At 41.2% G+C, this 22,127-nt stretch overlaps 1 protein-coding gene across 2 annotated transcripts; it reads left to right on the forward strand.

The window, feature by feature from the left end:
* Positions 1–16,315: 16,315 nt before the first annotated feature.
* Positions 16,316–21,850, forward strand: SPRY2 (sprouty RTK signaling antagonist 2). Of its 2 annotated transcripts, none has more exons than XM_045567031.1 (2): positions 16,316–17,194; positions 20,081–21,850. In XM_045567031.1, exon 2 carries the CDS (start codon positions 20,132–20,134, stop codon positions 21,074–21,076), a length of 945 nt encoding a protein of 314 aa, XP_045422987.1. In that variant the 5' UTR covers positions 16,316–17,194; positions 20,081–20,131; the 3' UTR covers positions 21,077–21,850. The 2 variants fall into 2 exon arrangements, with proteins under 2 accessions (XP_045422987.1, XP_045422988.1); XM_045567032.1 differs by lacking the exon at positions 16,316–17,194 and adding an exon at positions 18,174–18,972.
* The last annotated feature ends 277 nt before the right edge of the window (positions 21,851–22,127 follow it).

Genomic DNA, 22,127 nt, shown 5'->3' on the forward strand with positions numbered 1-22,127 from the left:
AAGATAAATTAAACTAAGCAATTGTCAAATATCTTTGATATAGGATGATGTAGACTTAAATAATTATATAACAAAGTGTTTAATAAAAAAAATTGTTCAATGATGTCACTCTCACCATCAATTTTTACTAGCATGAACTTGATATTCAAATAGCTTACTTTACTATTATTAGATCAAGTTACTGAGAGTTAGTTACATAAAATTAAATCCCACCCCGCAATTTCCAGTAAAATAAGAATTGTTTACTGTTATGTTCTACTTTATGACACAAGAAAGGAAAAATTAATTTAAAAAGGATTATAATTATCTGATCCAACTGCAACATGACTATTAAATATTATGAAAGAATCCATTTTCAGAAACTACACTGACCCTTACTGCCAATCAGGGACAAAACTTGTACGTGGCAGTGTTGTATAAAGACCAAAGCAACATCCTAATTTTGTTTGCTGTCTTTTCATCCTCCCAAATCATCCAGCTAACTGTTGCAGGAAAACCAGCAGAGGGAGCACTAACCATTGTGGGTTTTTTTGTTTTGTATGTGTGCTCTTAAAAACAAAAGGGATTGTCTTCTTTTATGGATTTTTAGATACTTTATCAAGATTGGCAAAACTGTCATAAAATACAAATGTTATTTGTCACTGCTAAATAGTCTCTTTAACTGTTTTTAATAAATCAGTATTGAAACACTCTATTAATGTTTTCATTAAGAAAGTAATACATGTTTGTTTTACAAAGTGAAACAAATTTTAAAAAGTTTTAAAAGTTAATATTCTCCTATGTCTTCTTCAGAAATGTATTATAAACAGGCATCTTCTCATACTCTTCTTGTAAAAGCAAAGTATGCACACACACATATGTGTACTCCTACATGGAGAAACATATATAAATGTATATACATCCTTATGTAGGAGCCGTTTATTTGCTTGTTTGTGTTAAAATGATATCATACAAAAGAAGCTTATCTACAGGTAACAAAATAGCATAAAATATCCGTGTATATACAGTGTGTTCAATAAGAAATGTGAAATAAACACAATGTCGGGCCATATAATATGTTTGGACAGAGGGTCAAAGCATGTAACACTGCAATGATATCACTGCCTTCCAAATGAAAAATCTGACCACATGTAAATGAATATGCAGATTTGGAAAAACAAATAAATCAGAATACAGAATCCCCTCTCTTAAACTGTGATGAGGAAAATTAGGTGCATTAATTTCTGGTTTACAATTTATGTTACCAATCTCTTCACAAAACAAAATCAAAGCAAAACAGCAGTAACAAGACTCAACCACGCAAGGTTGAGTGGCTTCACTTTTTAAAAAATGAAATATATTAAAATGCATTCTTTAAAACTTACAATATTTTACAAATTTGAATTGGAGATCAGATCCCTTTTGTCACGAACTTACACTCCATCATTTGCATAACTGAAATAAATAAGTAAAAAATGTAGCCATAGATATCACCAGAAGAAATACTCCATCCCATTCCATAAAGAGAATCCTGAATTTCACTATAGGTTCTGACCCCTATCCAACCTCATCTCTTTGCAAAATTAGTGTTCCCAGGACTGAAAGATCTGTGGGAGCCTAGAGACCTATCTAGCCAGCTGGTAGCTGTCTCTGTGGGTTTATGTTTCTGAACCCAGTAAATTTGCTGAGGCCCCCATGGTCTGTCCTGTGCCTCCCCGTCCGGTGCCATCACTCAGCATGCCCTCCTTGTTTGCCTCTGTGTCTCTGCACACGCACTTTGGACACAACCTCCTAGAGGTGTTCTTCATATTTGCCAATTGCTATGCACCTTGATCTCACAGCGTGGTGCTGTGGTTTCTTTCCTACATAGAAAGGAAGAAAATGATGCAGGAAGAGAGAGAACACAAAGGGAAATGATGAGGAAAAAAAAACAACTTGCAAGAGTAGAAAGGAAAGGCCCTACTTACAGGATTATAAAGAATTATTTCTGAGAGTTAGGAGTAATTAGTCAGCTATGGTTTCCTTCCCACCTCCCAAGAGCAGGAAAAAGTCATTTTATCTGTTTTTTTCTTTTTTTTAATCTTTTGCTAAGGGCTTTAAGGATTTAAAAAATCTTACAGTAACCACACCTTTATGATAAAACGAGAGAGTACAGCATAGGGATCCTCATTTCATAGATGAGGAAAACTGAGGAATGGAGAGGTCAAAAGCCTGGCTCAATGTCACAGGAAAGGCAGTTGCAGAGTTAGGCTAAGACTCGGGGTTCTTGACTCCAGCCCTTTACTTTATCCACAAAGTCAACACAGGCAGTCTAGATTTGTTATCTCGCCCCCTTCTCTCTCAAAGGCTGAGTGACAAAGAGTGCTTAGTGTGATACTGAGTGTAAATGACAGCACAGGAAGTCCATTCTCAGGGCAAGCTGTGAGAGTGGCAGCTGAACAGGAGGCCAGAAAGCAAGTCTGTGCAGAACACTTCCAGTCTACACTTGCTATCTCATCCCTTCTATGGCCCAGAGTCCACAGCGGGCGAGGGTAGGAGTTGCAGAGGCTGCAGGAGGATCCGTTTAACTCATCAATTCCTCAGTATCTCTTAGCAAAACACAAGGCTGGAACATAATGAGAAAGAAATGAATCATCTATGGAACTGGATATTTTATACCTTTTAAAGATAACATTTTATATTACAATTCACATAGGAATTATGAGTTCTATTATATAATCGTTCATGAACTGTGTATATAATTACTATGCAACTTTTCAAGGAACACTCTTTTCTGATGTGGTACTAACCTGTTAATTCAGCTCTTTAAAACATGTTAATACAGTTCTCAAGGAATTCCATCTAGTCACGTATCACATGTTTGGAGCTTAAAATGCTGAAAGTGAAGAAATGTTGCATCAAAACAGGTTCAGTATGAATATCCACCATATATGGAAGAAACATTTATATGGAAACCACACCCATTGCTGAATTCACAGTTGTACCAGCCAAGACACTGTATGTATATAAAGTGGGTGTTAGTCTAACTATATACCACAAAGATGGATTATTTTGTGCTCTTGTGGCATTGTTATTTACTGCAGATACAAAAGAAGATGAAGTGTACCACGACCCAATTCTACTATAAATTGAATTTTGTTATCTTCCTGTAAACATACCTTTCATTGCTGGTGTTTTATCACAAATGGATAATCTCTTTAACAAAATGGAGAAAAATAAATTTATCATACACATAGAACAATATCCCAAAGTATAACTTGTAATTTCTGATATATTGTCAAATTATGACCAACAATTCTTTAATTCATTAAATAGTGATCAAAATATCATGTGAAAAGAGATGTTTTACATAACCTTACACCTAATTTTAAGATTGACAGTTTACTTATAGTTAAATTGATCAAAATAGACATAGTACGGTAAAATCTGACAGATCCTGAAATACATTTCTTTCTTAATATTAGATGTCCACAAGTTGTGAAAAGCTAATCTCTCAGATGCACACTCTGATTGATCAGAAAACATTTTCATTCAAGATGATTTCTGTTGAAAATGTTAGGCATCTGTTAAAATGAAGATAAAAAGTAATCATCACAGAAAGAAATTGTTTTGTTATTTATTTATGCTTGCATTTTAATTATTGGTGAAGTCAATCAGAAGTTGACAGATTTTTCCAGAGTCTGGAGGGCAAACATATTTAAGGAGGGAATGAGACACACAAAGAAAGGCACAAACAGAGACCCAAAGAGACAGAAAAGTTGCAAAATGTCCTTTCTTAAAATACCAGACGACTTCAGTTACAGCATATGCACTACTAGTTCAGGGTTCCTAAATCAATAGACTGAAGAAAAACTGCCTTGTCATCAGAACTCCAAAATATATGGATCTCAGGAGAAACAAGTATGCGGAGCTCTAGTTCTAAATCCAAACTCTCTCTCTCTCTCTCTCTCTCTCAGGAAGAAAACAAATTCTACCTGTAAAATAAGTTGAGCTACTTGACCAATACATTAGAAATAACATAGCAAATACTCTAAGAACAGGTTACGAACCTCATTTTCCTTTCAAAAGTAGGAGGGGAACAGATAAAGGGCACTAATTGCAGCAAACAGAATGCAAAAAAGAAAAGCTTGAATAAAAAAGACTGATGAAAGCATAACATTAAAAAGAGAAGTGTTTAACTGTTAAATCATCCAAATTGCTTTGCCAAATTTTGACATGCTTGGTTTCCTGTAGTAAAATCTCCTGGGTTTTTTTTTTTTTTTTTTTGGCTTTGAAAAAAAAGTGAGGAAAAATAACCAGCTGTTCCTTGTATAGTTCAGGAAACAAGTTTGATTTATTACTTAAAGGTTATTTTTGAATGAGCTGCTTGTGGCAGCCAGAGTGCAGAAGTCACTGAGGCCTGTCCACTTGAAGGGCTCAAACTGTTTCCTGAACAGCCCTTCTTCACTCCTCACCTCCGAGGGCTATTATTGACAACGTGTGACTGGGGCCTTCCAGGATTTTAAAACAGCAGGGGTCTTGGCCAAACAATCGGGCTGTCAATTACCTTTTCCCCTGTTGTGAAAGAGGGGCCCAAGACAATGCAACTTCTCAGCAGGGAGTTGTGCAGCTCCAAGTGTGTAACCCACTCTTGCACCGTCTGGCATTCAGAACCAAGTAAATGCTTGGTGCCTTCACTTTTGTCTGTGTGTGTCAGTTCAGACCAGAATTGCTGCAAGGTGTGGATGTCTCCATGCACAGATTTTTTTTTTTTTTCTAGGGCAAAACCGACTCTGTACATTGTTATCTCTGAGCTTTCGTGCAGGTTTTTTCTAAGATCCAAACAGACACAAAGAGCAACTGGGCTCTCAACCCCCTTCTGTAGGCTTGTCCTCCGGGAACGCCCAAGCCTCTCTACCTATATTGTGGCTTAAAAAACTTCCTGTGGGCATTGATGACTTGCTGTGAGCACTGTCCATCATCCCGCCCCTTTGTCTGGCAGTCACTTCCATTCGAATTTGACTGACTGAGGCAGCCTGAGTTATTTGTAAAGAACAACAAGGCTTTTCATTCATAATTTTAGTAGGGGGACAGGGTGCTAATGACTGAGCTTGAATAACCAGGGAATGTGGTATTCAAGGCAGGAAGAAGTCCAACCGGCTGCCAAATGAGGGAAGGAGAGAGGATGTAGGTGAAAAGTGCCTGCATAAAAAGCCAAACAATGACCTGGGGATCACACACGTATACAAATACAAATCGAGTTTTAAAAGGTGAGACAACCAGAAGGATGGAAGCAGGAAGGAGGGCAGGGAAAGTCTAACAGGATTTCATTAACTTTGGGGTCAAGTTACATGCCAGAGTTTACAGAATCCGAAACCCATAAAGTGTCTACAAAGGAAGTGATCTTTTCTTCCACTGCTGGTTCTCCTACAAAAGGAACTGGTTTTCACTCTCTTTTGGTACCTTTCACATATTCAGACAAAGAGGGTTTGTTTTCCCTCTTTGGAACAAAGTCTGGGTTCCCAAGAGTTTACTTTTGGGGTCTCTAGTCAATTTTATGTGCATGCAGTATGAACACAATATATAATGATTTTACGTATCTGCTGCTTCCAAAGGAGAGAATTTGTGAAAATGTAAATTTCTGGTTGAATTTAACTGGATAGGTAGGTATTTGGGGTTTTATTTTTCTTGCAAAAATAGTAAAATTGCGGTCTAGGCTTTTTTAATTAAGAAGTTAAAAGTGTCATATTGAATTAAAAAAAATTCATGATTTTGTACATGGATTAATAGGAAAAAAAATCCAAAATAACAGTGTTGCACATTTTTAATCTATTGTGAATTAGCAGAATGATACGAGCTGCCTTTTGCAAAGACAATGTAATTCCATCAGTGAAGAATGTTTCAATCATTTTTAGAAAATATTTACTATGTTTCTTAAACAAGTCAAATGGAGGTAAAATTGAATAGCAAATGCTGATTTTTGTAGAAATCAGCAAAAATAAATTTTCAGGCAGTGGGACTCTCTACCCCTATCTATGTTTAGTCTACTAGGATTTGTGTTCTTAAGAGCACCTAGGGCTACTGACCCCTGAAGTCAAAGTTCAGACCCTGAGTTGGGTGCTTACTGATCTTTGAGTTCCTAGGTCATAAACTGACCCAACAAACATTCCTAAAAATAGAGGCACTAACCACAAATACTACGTGGTTAACATCTAGTATTTCATTTCATATTGACAACCATCCTGTTCTGTTCAATGAGGAAACTGAAGTGTGGAGATACTACAGTATTAATACTTTTCATTCATTTCCACCCAAGTACTCAACAAAGGCGAAGGTCAGTGAACACGTAACTGAAGAGTTCCAAAACTAACCTAAAGTAGGCCTAAGTGGGCTTTTATTATTATTACTTATTTATTTATTTTGGTCTGTGTTTTAAGCATGTACATAAATTGAAATAAAGTCAGATGGACTGTGTTTACCCCATGGCTTCCTGTGCCCCCGGCACATCCTCACAAAACCTGAGATTTTGGAGAGCAGGTTAAATGACTTGCCACAGTCTTAAAATTAAGATTGGTTGAGAGCTTAATCACAGCCTGGTGATATTCAAAGCCAGGTGAGGTCCGCCATGAGACCTGAGGTTCAGCTCACTGTTCCATGAATGACAGATGCCATCACTGGCCAGGCCTAAGCTCAGGCCAAGCCACAAAGTAAGTAAAGGCAATAATGTTTGGTGTCTTCTCAGACTTCCCTGTCAGCTGCCTCTACTGTTAGTAACTAGCTTCCTGGATAAAATATATATATATATATATATATATATATTTCAGCATTTGGGGATGTCTGTGTTGTAAATACACTCATTATGGCTACTTTTCAAACTTGACTTCACTAAATGTGGAGATGGGAAGAGATGGGCATAATCAGCTTTTGCAAGCAGGTGTGAGCGTGTTCCAGCACCGTTCCTCTATCCACACTTCATTTGATGTCTACTTTCCATTCTTCTTCATGAGGTATGAATCCCTATTATGGTTTCAAATTATAATATTATAATGACTTTCACTTGAAGAGTTATTACAAATCAGACTTCTTTATTCATTTTGCTTAGTTTGTTTCACCAGATAAAATACAGTAGGGGACACACTTAAACTAAGAAACTATTTGTTGTTTATCTGAAATGCAAATTTAACTGAGTGTCCTGTATTTTTATTTGTTTCCTTTGGCAAATCAAAATTAATTTGGGGCCAGAATTGTCATGCTTTGAACCAAAATTTCACACAGGATTGTCTTCTGTTTTTATCTTTCATCATCCAAACTTACCCATCCACCAAACTTGGCCTTATGAGTATGCCACTAAGCAACATCGCTTTATCATTTATACCAGTTGCATTCCTAATGATTGTGGGCCTTTATGTTAAATGTTAAACTATGAAAGTCCTGGAAGGACCAATATTTTTATACTTTGGATGCCCAGAAGCTGTTTTAAGCAACTGAATACAGACAGAAACCGTAAGTGAAAAAATGGATAGATACGAGTGTACATACAAATTGAAAATGCCTCACATGGCAAAACACAAAACAAAAAATAAATAAATAAAAGTAAGTTTAAACGATAAATGGAAAATGGGAGAATATTTGCAGTTTAAAATAGGATAGACCAAAAAAATAAACAAAAGACAAGCACTTCAACTGAAACATGGAAAAAGGATATGAAATTGAATTTACAGAAAAAATGCAAATGTCCAATAAATATAAGAAGATATGCTCAACTTCAGAAGTAAACAAAGAAAAAAATGAAACAAGGAGATATCCTACTTCATCTACCAGATAATTACTGATTGGAAATTTTGACAAAGCTCACTGTTGGTCAGGGTTTTGGGGAAACAATCACTCTCAAAAACTAGGGTTAGAAAGGTAAACTGGAATAATCTTTTGGGGGCATATTAACAATATTATCAGAAGTTTTAATATGAATAAGTTTTACTCATTCTATTTTCATGAATGTATCTTAAGACAAATGTGCAAATATATATAAATAAACATGCATATCACTGCACTACTTACTCCAGCAAACAGTCGGTCTTCAAACCTTCAAATATCTGGAATCTAATGACTAAAAATACAGAATTTTTAAAATAAATATTCACCAAGTATTATCTATGAGTGGGATTTTTGTTTTTGTAATTTTATGAATTGTTTTTTTTTTCCTTGTAGTGAGCTTGTAGTTCAGGAAAAATAAATAAATCCATTTGTCATTTGGCACAGTGATATAGAAAAAAAGTAGAACAAGGTCAGGTATTTCCAGATGATTCTGGAGTAAAAAGTACTCAATATAAATTGATGGAAAATGGTCATAAAAGTATACTAGAGATTTTTGGTAAAATCCCCACTGTATTACTGAAAGCAAGCTAAATCCCTCCAGATCCCAGTTGATTCGATTTATAACAACTGCTGAACCACGATGCTAATAACTACCACATGGAAGAGGCCCTTTGCTCCTCAGATAGCACAGGCTGACAGGATATTTGGCATTATCTTAGATTTTAGAAGTATCGCGTGATCGACTAATAACTTGAAAAGTAATTGAGAAGGTAGAGAATAAAAACAACTTATTCTTCAACTATATGAGGTTCTTAGGAAATGGATGTCAAATACATGAAAATAATTGTTTGCCTATACTTCTAAACCCTGGCCCTGCCTGAGGTTGAAATGCCATGATGATGTCTTGAATATATTTATAGGGTTCTTTCTTTTTTTTTTTTTTCTTTTCTTTTTTCACAGACATGGTCTTGCTCCATCGCCCAGGTGGGAGTGTAGTGGTATAACCATAGCTCACTGTAACCTCAAACTCCTGGGCTCAAGTAATCCTCCTGCCTCAGCCTCCAAAGTAGTTGGGACTGCAGACACACACCACCACACCAGGCTAATTTTTTTTTTTTTTTTGTAGAGAGGAGAGTCTCACTGTGTTGCCCAGGCTGGTCTCAAACTTTTGACCTCAAGCAATCCTCCTGCCGCTACCTCCCAAACTACTGGGATTACAGCCATGACCCCAACAGTGCCTGGCCTAGGATTCTTTCTTGAAACTCAAAGTATTTCAGGTTCTGTCTAGAACCGTCTTATCTGAGTTCCATTATAAGGTTACAGTATTACAAACATTAAAGTGTTTTTCATCCACACCCTTGGTATGCAGAGAATTTTAGCTTCCTAATAAACCACTTAAAATTTGTACTGCCAAAATGAGAGAATGACAGAACTGTAAGCCAGAGCCCAAAGCAATCAAAGAACTTGTCCACTGCCCTGTTGAGGGTCTGCCTCCTTTATGAGCTTCCTTAACTCTGCGGGGCTAAAAAATTCTTCAAGTATCAATAGCATACAGGTGAAAACTGATTAATTAGAGTCCCTACTATTTACATGAGAAATTTGCCTCATCACCCCATTGAGATTTCTGGCTTCTTGCAGTCAAAAACTAGATATTTCTCATCTCAAAGCCACTGAGCAAAGTGATGGGGCTCACAGCTCCCAGGCTATGGCCATGAAAATAGGTATCCTGCCCCCAAAAGACCATACCATGTTGTTCTGAAATAAGAGGAATTACTTGGTATGTGTTTTCCCCAGAATACTGGGCAATGTGATTTGTGTAGTACAATATTCTAAACCCAAGAACTGTGTTTGAGTATTACTGTCATTCTAAGTCATGTACAAATTTACCTTATAGGATCATAATAAGCCAAAGAAGTTAGAATGATGAAATATCACAGCATTCTAGTGTACAACAAATAACCTGTGCCATTACATAATGTAATTTAAGTGAATGTACATCTTTTTTCTAACAGGGGATGGAGCTTCAACATCATTTCAGACACAGGGCTCCATCCCAAAAATATACGCTTAAATTCATGGTTGGATAATAGCTCTGATGTTCAGTCCACTCTGAAAAGAGGAACTCACATTCTCAAGCCTCAAGATTTTTTGAACAAATAATTCAATACGTAGACATTCTAGTTAGAAACAACCATATCCAATACATAGGTCCCTTCTTCACTAAACCTATTTTGAAAAAGTTATGCATGAAAACAAAAATCAATGTAAGGTTAAGGTTTCTATAGACATTGTCTATTACTAGCTGAATGTAGCTAAATATAGTTAAAATTTGCTCTAAATCTCTAAATTTTTATTCCCATATAAGTACAAACAGATACATAAAATAAATTAATATGTGTTTACTAATTAAGTTTAAAACTTTTGGAATGTATGGAGGCAAAACAGCTATTTTTACACAATAAACTACCAAAACTAATTTAACTGAAATTACTACTGCTACTTATTGAGAACTTCCCATATATGCCAGGCTTTGTAGATACTTTGTCACTCAATCTTCACAGCAACCCTAGGCCCCTCTTTTACAGATGATAACTAAAGTTAATTATTTCAGTCATGTATTTACTCATCCTATTTAAAGGTAATGTTTGAGCTCCTTATATGTGTAGTAGGCCCTTCAGTGCTCGGGATAAAATGCAGGCAAAACCAGACTTGGATTCCAGCCCTCATGGAGCTTAAAATTCAGTGAAGGAGATAGTTATTAATGAAATTATCACTCAGTTACACAAATAGTTGCATTGGAGAAGGCCATGAGAAGAAAACGGGGGATTTGACCCGGTCAGAGAGGTCTGAAAAAGCCTTCCTGAGAGTATGACAACAGGGATTTGATGGATAAGTAGGAGTTAATAAGGCAAAAGGGATTGTCTAGAAAAGTGCATTAGAAAATAGCATGTACTAAAGCCCTGTTGCAGGAGTGAAGTACATTTGAGCAACTGAAAAGCACTCTTCATAGCTTCAGGGTAGAATGCAGGGAATACGGTGTAACAGGAGGCTGGGAGTGGGGGGAGGGGAGTGGAAAGTGGCCAGATCCCCTAGGACCTTGAAGTTGTGTAAAGGACTTGGATCTTTATTCTAGGAGTAATGTGAGCCTAGGAGTGAATGTAAGCAACAGGGGGTTGTAATCAGATTTGCCCAAAGTGGTCTAGACTGAATCCAAATCCAGTTCTCTTGAACACCCAAAGCCTTTGAAACCTATTATGATATTATAAAAGTTCAACCTTGAGCGTCATTTCCAATTAGGAATTACAGTTTTAAAAAGGAAAATAGCAATGATTTTGAAAATCTAATTTCTCATTTTGCTAGCACATTATTTCAACAACTTTTAGGATAAAATGCAAGTATGTCTCTGTGGTGTCAAATGAGCTTGAGAAGAATATTTCTCAAAATTTCAAGGGGATTTTGACAAAGGACATGAATGACAAACATTGTCCCTTATTTGGTGGCTTCCTTGAAGCTATTTTTAAAATGCGGTCTTGAAAGCTAAGTGCTAACTTATTTTAAATTACAATTTCATACTTAATTTTCACTAATAGTGTGTCAATTTTTGCCAAATGCCCTTTTCAAAGTAAAAAATTCCTGAGTGTACTTTTATCTGTATTCTCTACCCACTCATCATCAGTTTGTTTGCTAATTTCTTTATTATATAGTTTAATGCTAGCTTTTCCCTACAGTGTTCTTTCCAATTACATAAAATTTCCATAAAGTTTTATTTTTTTAATTTAATAAATATTTACTGTTTCGCCTGTTAAAAATTATTGACTTAACAAACTTGTTTCAGTCACTACCTAATAATTATGCAAAACACAATGTTAATTTCCAGGGCAGCAGAATCACTCAAATTCTGTCATTAAAAAATTCAAAAACTGTGAGTTTGTTTTTATAAAATTAAGACTGGAAAAATACTCACTTATTGTAGTTACACTTTTTGATTTCATGAATTCAGTGAAAAGCATTTATTTGAGTATCTAATGTTTACAGAGATCAGAGTAAGTGTTTTCTTTTTTTAAGAATGAGTTGGTGAAGAATCTTTTGTTGTTTCCATTCCAGGTCTCATAAGAAGACCAAGGCAGCCCTAATATAGGCTCCCCAGATCCTTAGAGTACTCTATCCTTTAGCGTTATACTCAACACAGAGTATGCATAAAAAAGCTGTTTTACATAACCCACACTATTCTCAAGTGATTCTATGTAACTTCAAAACACTTCCTGTCCAAAGGAACAAACAAACTAAATCTGCATGCAATCATAGTCCGTTTACCAACTTGAACATTTTTAGACTTGCTCTGTTACTGGAGATTAATTTAGAGCTGGCTAGCAGCCTCGATATTGTGTGGCATCTGGACCATAAGAATGGCTTCAGTGGAATCTGTTTGACTACATCTTCCTTAGAGAACAGGTTGAACTTCCTATGCCCTTTTGATCAAGTGTCCACATAATGGGAGGCATAAAACCAAGACCTCCTATTTATTCAGAGGCTAACATCTTCCTACTGCTACCCTAAACTTGGCCAGTAACATCCAAATAGTAAGTTCATGACTTTCACTTATATGGAAGCGTTAGCATCTGGGTTAAAAAGATTCCAGAACAAAGGGGATCAAATGTTAAGGAAAAAAAACAGAAAAACAAATAAACCTAGGGCTATTCAGGGAAAGGCAATGCAAGACTGCAGCTTCCTCACTGATTAGATTTCTCTGCACTCATCAGTCCCACAAAGGAAGAAGTTTGATCTTTAGGTCAAGGGACAAATATATGGGAAAAATAATGAGAAAAATCATGTTGAGAAATTCTGTTTTACTTTGTTAACAGAACTTCAGTCCATATCTGACTTTGCGTAAATTGTAGTAAAAATGTGCATGAATCTAGCAGGAGTATTTATTAATCAGTAAAAACCACCAGGTGGATTCCAGACTATAATAAGATCTCTGAAAAGGACCAGACCCACAGGAGCCTCCAGCTCAAGGTCACTCTTCAAGACCACTCCTCTTACTCAGAGATAACTTCAGAGCTTTCCCCCTAGTTAGGGATAAAGAACAACTCCAAAGCAGGTTAGATCCAGAGATAAACTGTCCCCAGTCCTCCAAGAAATCTAGATAAGAACTCAAGTGGTCTATTTTGAATTCCTTTGCATCTTTTTGTTACAGCCACTCCCAATTCCCTCCTGGAGGCAATATCAACAGAATTTGGGAAATCAAAGCAATTCAAAAGAGAAATGACAAGAGTCATGGCTGCCAAATCAAAAGGTCAGTCATTGCAAAGGCCCTCTGCCTCAGAGAGTTCCCTGAAGAATCCATGCATAAGTTAATTTTACTATTGCAATTGGGCTCTAAGGAGAAATAATGGTTGAAAGCCCCCAACTGTTACTCCTGGAAGCAGCACACACTGCCATGTCTTGTGCTGTCTTTAAATGTTAATATATAAATAGATTGCCTTGGTAATAGAACAAAATAACCAAATAGCAATTTATTCTTTGTCGCAAGAATGTATCATATCATTGCAAGATTTGTCTCTGGTTATCATAAGTCAGACTGAACCCAGTAAAGCCAAGTGGTTTGTTCAATCTCAGAAAGAAACTGAAACTACAGTTGTTAAATGCTACATTCTCCCATCACCACGACATAAATCCAAAGTTTATGCCAGTGAGCAAAGGCAATTTTTTCTATGATTTCTCTATACTATACCTTCCACCAAAGATTGGAGAAGGCAAAATTCAAATATTTTATATACTGCCTCATCTTTTAAAAAATTGAGATTATAGTTATAAAATGAAGTAAATACAAATAAATGAATTCAAAATAAAAAAAAGCCAGAGATGAGAGATCTCAAGTTTATGACACAGAGTCCTATTTCATGTCAAGGACTAGGAAGGTATGTTACTTGATGAATCCCAAGACTCACCTTGGAGGTGAGTACTAGTGCAGCAAAGATTTCCATGGATTTGGTATTTTCCAACATTAGGCAAATGGTAACACCTGTTCATGCATCAGGGTTGCCTCTCTAGAACTTCCCATAAGACATTTGAAAATGGGCTTCATTGTGAAGTTTTGCTTAACATTCTATCATAATTCTGAAGTATCTTCAAAAATTAATTCCAGTTATAATTTTGGAATGTCACATGAGAATCAATTTGTAAACACATTACAATAGCTGCACCAGACATCTCACTGTGCATGCACCACACATACACAGAAACATAATTCCTCTTTTGGATTATCACTCGCTAAGTAAACTTTGGAGGCACAAAATGGTAGCTTTATTATACACTTCACTGCCTAGAAAATAATAATAGTTGCAGTAATTAAAGACAAAGGAGTAAATTATTATAGAATCCAACAGATTCTTGTGTTTATTTCATATTTAAGTTACAGGTTAAATGTTTTCCCAGCCAGCAAACTGGAGGTTGTGGGGGGAGAAGGGGGAGCACTGGAAGTCATGGAATTCCTTCTATTTCATGGAAGATAGATCTAAATTCCTAGATTCTTTCCTATTAACTCAATAAAAAATGAGGTGCTCTAACCAGCTGGAAGTTCCTGATCTAAATTCCATTTCGTGCTTTGATACCTAACGACATGTCTTTGCAAAGCTCCTGCAGCGCTGGGAGAACACCATGGGCACAAGTGTCTCCTAAAAAAGCTGCAGTCGGGTATAGGGGTCAGAGGAGACGAAGAGAAGGCCTTTCTTTCACCTGCTCTGCTCCAGAGACTTGCTGTCCCCACACGGGCAGCACGTTCTCCACCAGCCTTGCACAACCACCCTGGCTTTGACCCCAGCTCTTTCCCCTTGCTAAAAGCTGGGGTTCCGAACCGAAGCACCTCATCTCGCGTTCAAAACGAAATGTGTCCTAGGAGAAGGTAGGGAAAGCTATAGTTTATGTTATAAATATCTTTTTATTCAATTTAAATCAACCGGCCTAATGCGTGCTCTGGAAGGCAACCCCTCCAGCCCAGCGCCGGGCGGGCGCCCCCTGGTGGCAGGACGGGCCGTTAAGTGCAGCGGCGCCTGCGTTCACTGGAGCCTCGATGGACTTGGGCGTCGCGCGAGCGGCTGCAGCCGGAGAGGCCCTGCTGTCCCGCGCCGGCAGCCCCCGGGACGCCGCCGAGCAGGCAGACGTAGCCTCGTCCACCTTCACCCGAGGGGTGGGGAAGCGCAGGCCAGCGCCCGGAAATAACACATGCCACTTCCCTTGCCATGTCTAGTTCCAAAACCCTGGCGAAGGAGGAGAGCCCTAGAGAAACATGGAGAAGGCAGGGCGAGAGCGCAGCGAGGCGGGGAACGCGCCGGGGACATTCTAGAGCAAGAACTCAGGAGAAGGCAGCTGGTGCCAGGGTAGCTGTGAGTGAATGGGGCTAAAGCTGGAGGAAAACCAAGCACCACGCTTTCCTAGCACTGCTTCAGGAATTCTTACCCAGCATGGGGCAAGATCGCAGGTGCCATTCAGGGGTTTTGACCCTACAAACAGGTACTTCCCTGTAAAGCAAAAGCATTCTGTAAGTCATTAGGTAGAATGCAATATTATGCGTGTTTTTGCGCGCATTTTAATTTCCCACTGGTGCTGCCACGTGCAGGCACGTTTTTAGTAAAAGAACGGCAGTTAGAGCAGTGCATATGTAGTTACTAGCTTTAAATTTATATTTTTAAGTGGGACAATACAGTGCACTTTCAACATGGACAACAGAACCTTGAGAAATGTTCTGGGTTGGCAAGGACAGTGGAAATGAAGGATGACTCTTCTGGTTAAGCGAAGTAGGAAATATGCAGTGAACCAGTAAACTTCCCTCCCCCCCCCCCCCCATTTAGGAAGTCCGTGCCGTCGCCCTGAGTAATCATGTATGTGTGTATTACTGAATTAACTTAAAAGGCTTAGACTGTAGAATTTCCTTCAGCTATTGCGTCAAGCAACACAGTACGGAAGATCTTCAAAAAGCCTCCATCCACAGATAACCCCCCTTAAAAAGTAAAACTCCAATAAGCCTAAAAACTACAAGTCGACACAATCAAAAGCAAATCCCAGCAAGAGCAGAAGGTACTTGAAACTCGAATCTGCATTCCGTTCCTCCCGTACAAGGCTCGGAGGTGGGGGAGGCGGTTTGTGCTGGTGCCTGGTGTATAATCGGGTTAATCCAGTAGACAAAGAATAAACCAATAGCCCTCCCACCTCACTTCCCGCTCCCCTTCCCCTCCCCCTTCTCCAACCCCCGTCGCCCCCTCGGCGAAGGGGAACAGAAAAGGGGAGCGGTAGACTTGAAATGGATTCCAGATAAAGTCTTAAAACCTGCAACTTGTTTTTAATGCTAACACTGCATGGTCCGGATTAGTCTTAAACGTTCATCCCCCCTTTCCTGGTGGCGAGGAAAAAGTTCCCTCAATCAGCCTGAGCCTGCGGCTCGTCCTCATTGCCTCTGGGGAAACCTTAAGGTCAGTGTCCCCTTGAAACTACATAAACTGCCCCCGCCGTGCCCAGACCGGCCCCGCGGGCGCCCCGCGTGACGGCGCCCGGGCCGCAGGGCCGGCCTGGGGACGCGCGGGGCGGCGTGGTTGCCCTTTTGAATGCCTCCTGCGGCTCGGAGCGCTGGCGGGCGCTGGAGTGTGAGTGAATGTAGCCCCGCGGAGCCAATGAGCTGGGACCGGATGCGATATATCCTCTGGGACAACAACTGCTCTGTTCCGCCTCGGATCCACATGACGCCATTTACTGCTGCCGCGGCCGCCGCAGAGCTCCCTGCCTCCTCCGGAAAGGCGAGGGCGCAGGCCAACGGCGAGCCCCCCCCGGCCGGGCCCCAGACCCTCCTCCTCCTCTTCCTCCTCCTCCTCCTCCGCACCCACCGCCCCCGCCTCGGCCTGGCTGCCGCGCCTCCCCAACGCCCAGTCTGCACCGCCGAGAGCTGCGCGCCGCAGCGCTAGCGGACGAGAGGGGCCGGCGGAGCGCGCAGCGCCCAGGCCCCCGCGCCCGCCCGGCCCGGCCCGCGCCCCCGCGCCGCCTCCGCTGCGACACGGCCGCGGCCGCACCACTTGGCGATTTGGCTTTAGGTTCTCTGTGAGGCCGTTTTCTTTTCTCATTCGCTCATCCGCCGGGAAAAAGGACTTGCAGTTGGTGCTTCGGCCTCTCGTTCATTGAGAAAAAAAGAGGAAATACTCCGCGTGTGCTTTTAGAAGGGGGGTCGCCTCCAGCCCCGAACTCCGGAGTGTTCATCGGCGGAGGATTTGGCTCCGAATTTTCCTCTCGTTTTTTCCTCCCGCCGATTGCTCGGAAGTTGGACAGAGACAGAGTTTGGAAAGAAGGAGAAAAAAGTTTGCATCGGGGCTGGATTTATTTGCACATCGTAGAAGAGAATCCAAGGGAGAGGGGTTGCTGCAAAGCCGCGATCACGGTGAGGCGCGTTTGGCTCTTCCCTTCCTGGCGCCGTGGCCGGCGCGTTGTGGGCAACATGGAGTAGGTGCGACCGGACCGGGCGTGGGGGTCTGTCTCTCCCCGAGCCTCCCTTTCTCTAACCCTGCAGGTTCCCCAGGAGGGTCCGAGGAGCTGCCCGCGGATCTGACTCGCTCGGGGCTCGGGCTCGGCCTTCCTTGGAAGGGGCTCCTGTGTGCGCCCTTTGCAATGTCCCCGGCTGGCGACCCCGTGCGCCCGCGTCCTAGGGGGTAGGGGCGGAGGACAACTCGCCTCGAATCGGCTCCCGGCCCTGCATTGGCCGCGAAATGCGCGCTGAGACCGGGAGGAGGAGGAAAAAACACTTTGTGTTTTCCAGGTCGCCGTTGCAGGCGCCCGCATTTCTAACCTGTTCCTCCTTTCGGTGGAAGGCAAAGTCCCGGACGAGGCTCTCCCGAGGCGGGGTCGCCGGTGGGGCTGGGGTGTACGGTTTGCTCGCCTCACGGGGGGGCAGGAGACCCCAAGGGTGTAAAAAGCGGCAGGGTGCCGGGTGGAGAGAGGCCCCCGCCTCTGCCCGGTGAGCAGAGTCTAGCCCGGCGCGGGTGGGAGCGTCGCCCTGCCTGGCGCCGGGTCTCTGTGGTTCGCAAGTGCAGCTTTCTCTTCTCCGTTCTGCGTGGTCAGCCTAGGTCACACTTTTTTTATTTTTAGAAGCTTGGGCTGACCCAGCGCAGGAAGAAAGTCATCAAGTGGTCACGATCATTTTCCATTACCTGAAAATAGATGGCAAAAGACGCTAGTTTTTTAATTATCTTTTTTGTTGTTGCTGCTGTTTTTTTTTTTTTTTAATTTAGAGTCTTGTGCGGTTTTTACAAAGCGGTTTCTGTGTCGGTTTGCCCCACCCTAGTGCTGAAGTCCTTTCCCCCTAATCCTTAGTCTGATCACACACTGTTCTTAATGGGGTTTCAAAGCACTTTCAAAGGGGAGGGGGAAGCTGGGAGAGCGCAGAGGGGCGGGGGGGCCGGGGGGGGGGCGAAGGAGGAGGCCAGAGATCAGAAGAAATCACTTTAGAAAAATACTTTTTTTTTTTTTTTTTTGCTCCCAAAGATACTACTTTCCACTGCAAGCAAATTTGCGCCGAAAGTTTCCACTCCAGGGATCTGGATCCTGCACGCCCGGCGTGTGCAGTGGGACCCTGGAAAACATCTTTTCTTTAAAATGCAGTTTTTCTTCCACTTTAAGAAATATGATATCTTTTTTCTCTCGACCCAAAAGGAGATAGGCGTGTGCAGATTACAGGCAGTGCCCGCCTTCAGTGCATCGTGGAGTCGCTGTGTGCGCGTGGGTTAGACCTGCGTGTCCCGGCTGCGTGTCTAAGGCAGGGCTTGCTTTCTTGCGGCGTCGGGGTGGGAAACCTGTGCCCGGCGTCCGAGGGCCTTTGCAGGAGCGCCGTGCGGTGGGCTGCGTGACCTCTGCCTGGGAGTGGAGTGGCTCCTGGGGGCTGGAGGGCAGTTCTCAGGAGTTGAGGGAGAGGGAGGCGGGGGAAGTGTGCTCCTGCGTTTCGGGACACGTCCCTTTCGGAGGCGCCCGCGGCCCCCGCCTGTCCTGTGCGTCTGGTCGTGAGCAGGGGGGCCAGCTTGGCCCCTGGACAGCGTCAGTCCGCCTGAAGAAAAGTCCCCCGGGGTTCCGGCTGTGTCCCACCTGCTGGGGACGGTGTTGGGGCGCCGATAGAGGCGATAAACCGAGTGAAAGCTAAGAGCAGTGTTGTCTGCCATTCTGTTGGAGGTGAGCAGATCCGGTTTCCAGCTCAGCCTTGGTCGGAATTGGGAGGCGTTTGTCACCTGCCTTGTTCGCTCTGGCCCTCTTTTCTAAAAAGCAGAGATTGGATAAAGGTCTACTTTTGCCTGTATTACTTTTTATTTTCATGTAGGCTTGGGAAAGGGAATGATAGTTTTGCAATTTAAGAGGGACTGCAGTTCTGCAGTTTAAGGAATCACTTGACAGAATGGTAGGTTTGAAATGTGACGCTTGAATTTTTAAAACACTGTTCCTGTTATTACCAGTTGGTTTATGTTGTCAATTTATTTTCTGAAACTAGAAAAGAAATTAAGATTTTAACATACTTTATTTCTAAAACAGAGCAGCCTTTTAGCTACAGAATCTAAGGTGTTCTGGGGGGATCAGGTTGATCCTCAGGTATTGAAAATAAGTTCCTCTCTTGTTACTTGTTGTGCTGTTTGTTTTAATGTGTTTCTCCCCCCCTAAAAATATTTGACTTGATTTGTTTTTAATTCTATGATTTTGTGCTACTATATAGTTAATTTTAAAAATGGCATGATAAGTGTTCTTAGGGGATAATTTGCTTTTGCATGTCATATTTATTCTATAGGATTTGAAAAAGTTACAGAATATTAGATAAATCATAGTTCAAGTGTTTGCTGTAGAAGCAAAAGGTAAGAGCCAAGAAAGAATTTTCTAGATTGCATGTATTGATGCTTTAAGGCAAATAAGGACCATGACACATTAACCTATTGCAAATTTTGAATGTTGGTAGCAACGTTATGTTTCAACGTTACTTTCTTGCAATTTTTACGTTGAACCTGAGCCTTTCAAATTGTGTTTATTTGAATAATTGTTACTTAAGTGATTCCAACAAAGATCAGCTTTGTGTTGCTGTGCATCACGAGATTACAGAACTGACAGTACCCAGCCATAATTTTTACTTTTTAGTACATCATTGATCATATGGCTACTCTAATACTTCCCCACTGCCACTGCATTTCAAATCCTGTTTCTCCGGGGGAAGTGGGAAGTTAAGAGTCAACCCAGGTGGGTGGAGAGTGGGAAATATCTTAAGAATGTCAACAGTTCTCTTTCCTCTTGATTTCCACAGGAGTTCAGATGTGTTCTAAGCCTACTGGAGTGACCACACTTTCAAGACCTGATGGAGGCCAGAGCTCAGAGTGGCAACGGGTCGCAGCCCTTGCTGCAGGCACCCCGTGACAGTGGCAGGCAGCGTGGAGAGCCCGACCTCAGAGACACCCTCACCCAGCAGGTACATGTGTTGTCTCTGGATCAGATCAGAGCCATCCGAAACACCAATGAGTACACAGAGGGGCCTACTGTGGTCCCAAGACCTGGGCTCAAGCCTGCTCCTCGCCCCTCCGCTCAGCACAAACATGAGAGACTCCATGGTCTGCCCGAGCACCGGCAGCCTCCCAGGCTCCAGCACTCGCAGGGCCATTCTTCTGCGAGAGCCCCTCTGTCCAGGTCCATCAGCACGGTCAGCTCAGGGTCACGGAGCAGTACGAGGACGAGTACCAGCAGCAGCTCCTCTGAACAGAGACTGTTAGGACCATCCTTCTCGGGGCCCGTTGGTGATGGAATAATCCGGGTGCAGCCCAAATCTGAGCTCAAGCCAGGTGAGCTTAAGCCCCTGAGCAAGGAAGATTTGGGCCTGCACGCCTACAGGTGTGAGGACTGTGGCAAGTGCAAATGTAAGGAGTGCACCTACCCGAGGCCTCTGCCATCAGACTGGATCTGCGACAAGCAGTGCCTTTGCTCGGCCCAGAACGTGATTGACTATGGGACTTGTGTGTGCTGTGTGAAAGGTCTCTTCTATCACTGTTCTAATGATGATGAGGACAACTGTGCTGACAACCCATGTTCTTGCAGCCAGTCTCACTGTTGTACACGATGGTCGGCCATGGGTGTCATGTCCCTCTTTTTGCCTTGTTTATGGTGTTACCTTCCAGCCAAGGGTTGCCTTAAATTGTGCCAGGGGTGTTACGACCGGGTTAACAGGCCTGGATGCCGTTGTAAAAATTCAAACACAGTTTGCTGCAAAGTTCCCACTGTCCCCCCCAGGAACTTTGAAAAACCAACATAGCATCATTAATCAGGAATATTACAGTAATAAGAATACTTTTTAACCCACATATGCAACCGACTAAAACAGTTATAATCTTGGCACTGTTAATAGAGGGTTGGGATAGTCTTTGCTGTTTGCAGTGAAATGCTTTTTGTCCATGTGCCATTTTAACTGATATGCTTGTTAGAACTCAGCTAATGGAGCTCAAAGAATGAGATACAGAACTTGGTGACCCACGTATTGCATAAGCTAAAGCAACACAGACACTCCTAGGCAAAGTTTTTGTTTGTGAATAGTACTTGCAAAATTTGTAAATTAGCAGATGACTTTTTTTCATTGTTTTCTCCAGAGATAATGTGCTATATTTTTGTATATACAATAATATTTGCAACTGTGAAAAACAAGTTGTGCCATACTACATGGCACAGTCACAAAATATTATACTAATATGTTGTACATTCGGAAGAATGTGAATCAATCAGTATGTTTTTAGATTGTATTTTGCCTTACAGAAAGCCTTTATTGTAAGACTCTGATTTCCCTTTGGACTTCATGTATATTGTACAGTTACAGTAAAATTCAACCTTTATTTTCTAATTTTTTCAACATATTGTTTAGTGTAAAGAATATTTATTTGAAGTTTTATTATTTTATAAAAAAAGAATATTTATTTTAAGAGGCATCTTACAAATTTTGCCCCTTTTATGAGGATGTGATAGTTGCTGCAAATGAGGGGTTACAGATGCATATGTTCAATATAAAATAGAAAATATATTAACGTTTGAAATTAAACTGAGCTGTTTTGTCTTCTTTTATCTTCTGTTTCAAGTGCAAGAAACATTTTATGTTAAGGTTAACATTTTAATGAAATAGTTAATCATTCTCTGTAAGATTGTTTTTACTTTATGATTGCTGCTTTATAGTAAGCTGGATTTGATGATTTTCAGAGATAATTCTAGTAATCTGTATTTATTATATGAAAGCTTATTTTGTCTATATCATTCTTACTATTCCTGTTGTTTTTTGCACATTTGCTGACTTGCCTTTATTTTGCAGGTTTTTTTTTTAT

Source organism: Lemur catta, chromosome 13, assembly GCF_020740605.2.
Source record: "Lemur catta isolate mLemCat1 chromosome 13, mLemCat1.pri, whole genome shotgun sequence".
Taxonomy (NCBI): domain Eukaryota; kingdom Metazoa; phylum Chordata; class Mammalia; order Primates; family Lemuridae; genus Lemur; species Lemur catta.

Coding starts and splice junctions, on each gene's coding strand:
- SPRY2 (XM_045567031.1), top strand. CDS start 20,132: ATGGAGGCCAGAGCTCAGAGTGGCAACGGGTCGCAGCCCTTGCTGCAG.